Source organism: Mandrillus leucophaeus, unplaced genomic scaffold (assembly GCF_000951045.1).
Source record: "Mandrillus leucophaeus isolate KB7577 unplaced genomic scaffold, Mleu.le_1.0 Scaffold1154, whole genome shotgun sequence".
Lineage (NCBI taxonomy): Eukaryota > Metazoa > Chordata > Mammalia > Primates > Cercopithecidae > Mandrillus > Mandrillus leucophaeus.
The window spans coordinates 257,608-260,633 of record NW_012099810.1 but is presented as its reverse complement, the minus strand read 5'-3'; the positions used below and the strand labels follow the sequence as shown (position 1 = coordinate 260,633).

The window sequence follows — 3,026 nt, the reverse complement described above, 5'->3', positions numbered from 1 at the left end:
AGATATTTGCAGCTGCAAATTTTCCAGAGTGTCTACATGTAACTACCATGTAGAATAAGGATTCTTAACCAGGGGTTCGTATGTAGGCAACAAGATATCTGAAACTCCTGAAATTGAATGTAAAACCATGTTTTTTATCCATTGTATATCCATTTTTATAGTTCTCCTCAAATTCACAGAGGGAACTTTAACCTGAAAATGTTAGGAATCAATGCTCTTGAGTCTGTGATTTTAGAACTGGAAAGAACCTTAGGAAATGCATGACCCAGGAATGTTCATAAGTTGTCCTGGAACAGGTGTTCCACTGGCTGCTTTAGAACCACCTGATCTGTAACCTGAAGTGGGCTCAAGACTCGGCATGTTGCAATGCCCAGATGATTCTGATGAACAAGGTTTTGGAATCAGGGTTCTGGCCCAGTGGTTCTCAAACATTAGGGTACATCACAATTCCCTAAAGAGCTTGAGACACAAACTGCTGGGCCCAATCCTCCGAGTTCCTGATTCAGTAGGTTTGGTTGGAACCTGATAATTTGCATATCTGACAGATTAGTCCAAGTGATGCTGATGCCTTTGTCCCAGGGCCCATAATTGGAGAACCATAATTCTAGTCCAGTTTCCATATTAAGACAAAGAAAGTAAGGACTAGAGAGGGTTGGCAGATTTTTCTAAGGTAACATGATTAGCTTGGGAAAAGCAAGGACTTTGTGTTTTACAGCATCAAGGAATCTACTCTTACTTTTGGATCATTGAGAACATAGCCACAGAGAACTGAACTCAAAAGAAATTGTGCTTTTTCCATAGAGCGAAATCATCCAACATCAAGGCTATCCCTGTGAGGAATATGAAGTCACAACTGAAGATGGGTATATCCTTTCTGTTAACCGGATTCCTCGAGGCCTAGCGCAACCTAAGAAGACAGGTATGAGTCACACCATGTCACTGCAACACAGTAGTCTTCTCTGCAGTCACGACTTCCTTGTGATTTGAATGTAGAAGAGAGCCTGGGTTTTTAGTGCAGACTGACGTCCATTGTTCAGGTCAAAGGATGGTGTCAGTTTCCCCATAGTCTCCATCACCACCACCATATCCCTTCCCACTGCCACTAATTATCTCAATTAAACGTAGTGTTTGCTTTTCAAAACACACTTTCAAGAAAAGTTCATTTCTTGACTTATTTTAGCACTTAATTCATTCCCAAAACCCCTCCTATGTAGACATTCTAGAATATTTACTGACATTTCCTTGAACAGACCATACCAACCTCTGCTTATGAAGAATTCAAGCTTTATTATGGCACCTGGTGCCTGCTCCTATACTCTGTATTCCTCCTCTAAAGAGCACTTAAAATATTTAAGATGTTGCCTAGCTTTTTACTAAGGGTTTTGAAAAACAAAAGTTCTATACGTACATTTTATTTTATTATTTTATTTTATTTTGAGGTAGAGTTTCGCTCTTGTTGCCTAGGCTGGAGTGCAGTGGTGCGATCTCGGCTCACCGCAACCTCTGCCTCCCGGGTTCAAGCAATTCTCCTGCTTCAGCCTCCCCAGTAGCTGCAATTACAGGCATGCGCCACCACGCCCGATTAATTTTTGTATTTTTAGTAGAGACAGGGTTTCTCCATGTTGGTCAGGCTGGTCCCGAAATCCCGACCTCAGGTGGTCTGCCTGCCTCAGTCTCTCAAAGTGCTGGAATTACAGGCGTGAGCTACTGCACCTGGCCTATAGGTACATTTTAAATGTTTGATACATGTTTCCATAGTTCATACAATTCCACCCTTTTGTATGTGGGATTTTCAGCTATTGTTATCTTTTTAAACATTTGTCTTCATTACTAAAACATGAATATTTTTCATTCTATTTGGCTGGATTCTTTTTAATACTAGCAGTAGGTTTATAGTAACAACTATATTGTCTTTTATGTGTACAGATAATATCATGTCTTGTGTTATTCTGATATGCCAGATACACTGATAAGTGCTTTATTTGTATTAGTCTCATTTAATTTTCACAATTACCCTAAGAAACTGCTACTCATATATGTTAAGTAACTTACCCAAAAAGTCTGTGCTAGTGCTTGCTAGTGAGGTGTAAAACCTGCACTCAAATCAAATCTGTCTGTCTGCCATTATAGTCCATGTTCTTAACTAGGACCAGAAAATGCTAGACAAATGCTATTCGGCTTTGGTGTAAAGAAACTTTGGGGTTCTGTTTTACTCTAATTTGTACTTGTGTAGCTTTTTGAAAACCACCTTTTTTTTTTTTTTTCTTACTAGTTGCACAGCTGTGCCTTATACATGTCTAGCATGCACCTTAAGCATCTTTGAACTTAAATTTCTCCCTCTGGACCACTGTTTCATCAGATGTCTATGCAGTTTGCCTTGGCCCTTCTTTTGCCTGACTTTATCAGAGTTCTTCCCTGGCCACCCTATTCAAAATTGCAGCTCTTTGCTACCTATTGAGTTCTAGCCCCTTACCCTGCTTACCTTTCCATATTGCACTTACCATCACCTGATATAATAGATATTTTCATGTGTGTCTCTCGTCTGTCTCCCCCCAATCAAAGCGTAAACTCAATGAGAGCAGAGACATCATTTGCTTTGCCCAAGGCTAGAACCAGTAACTAAATGAGTGCTGAGCACATTCTGGTGCTAATAAATATTTGTGGGATGAATTATAGATTTTGTATAAATAAATGAAGAGCCTGGGGACATGGCCCCACGAATCCCAGGGGAGTGGGCAAAGCACAGTTCTTCCAAGCAATCAAGTGACTTAGCAATTATTAGGCATGGGGGTCATCTGCAGCCTCTATTCATGGATGGAATTTGTTTTCTTACATCCTGTTGATTCAGACTGTTCACACATTGCCCAGGTGTTTGAGGTTCAAGCAATCCAGCTCCTTGGTCCAGTTGGTGCAGAATACTTCTCACTAGTGGCCAGTGTTGTTGGCATGTGCCTCTTCAGAGGTAATCTCCCATATAGAAAAAAAAAGGTTTTTTCCACCAACTTTTCAAAAAGAGAGCCAATGAA

The 3,026-nt window shown here is 40.4% G+C and overlaps 1 protein-coding gene across 1 annotated transcript in view; it reads left to right on the top strand.

The window, feature by feature from the left end:
- Positions 1-3,026, top strand: part of LIPM (lipase, family member M) — a 27,612-nt gene that overhangs the window by 7,544 nt on the left and 17,042 nt on the right. Inside the window, exon 2 of the mRNA XM_011998160.1 lies at positions 802-919. Coding sequence (XP_011853550.1) covers positions 802-919 — 118 coding nt within the window. The remainder of the gene's footprint in view (positions 1-801; positions 920-3,026) is intronic.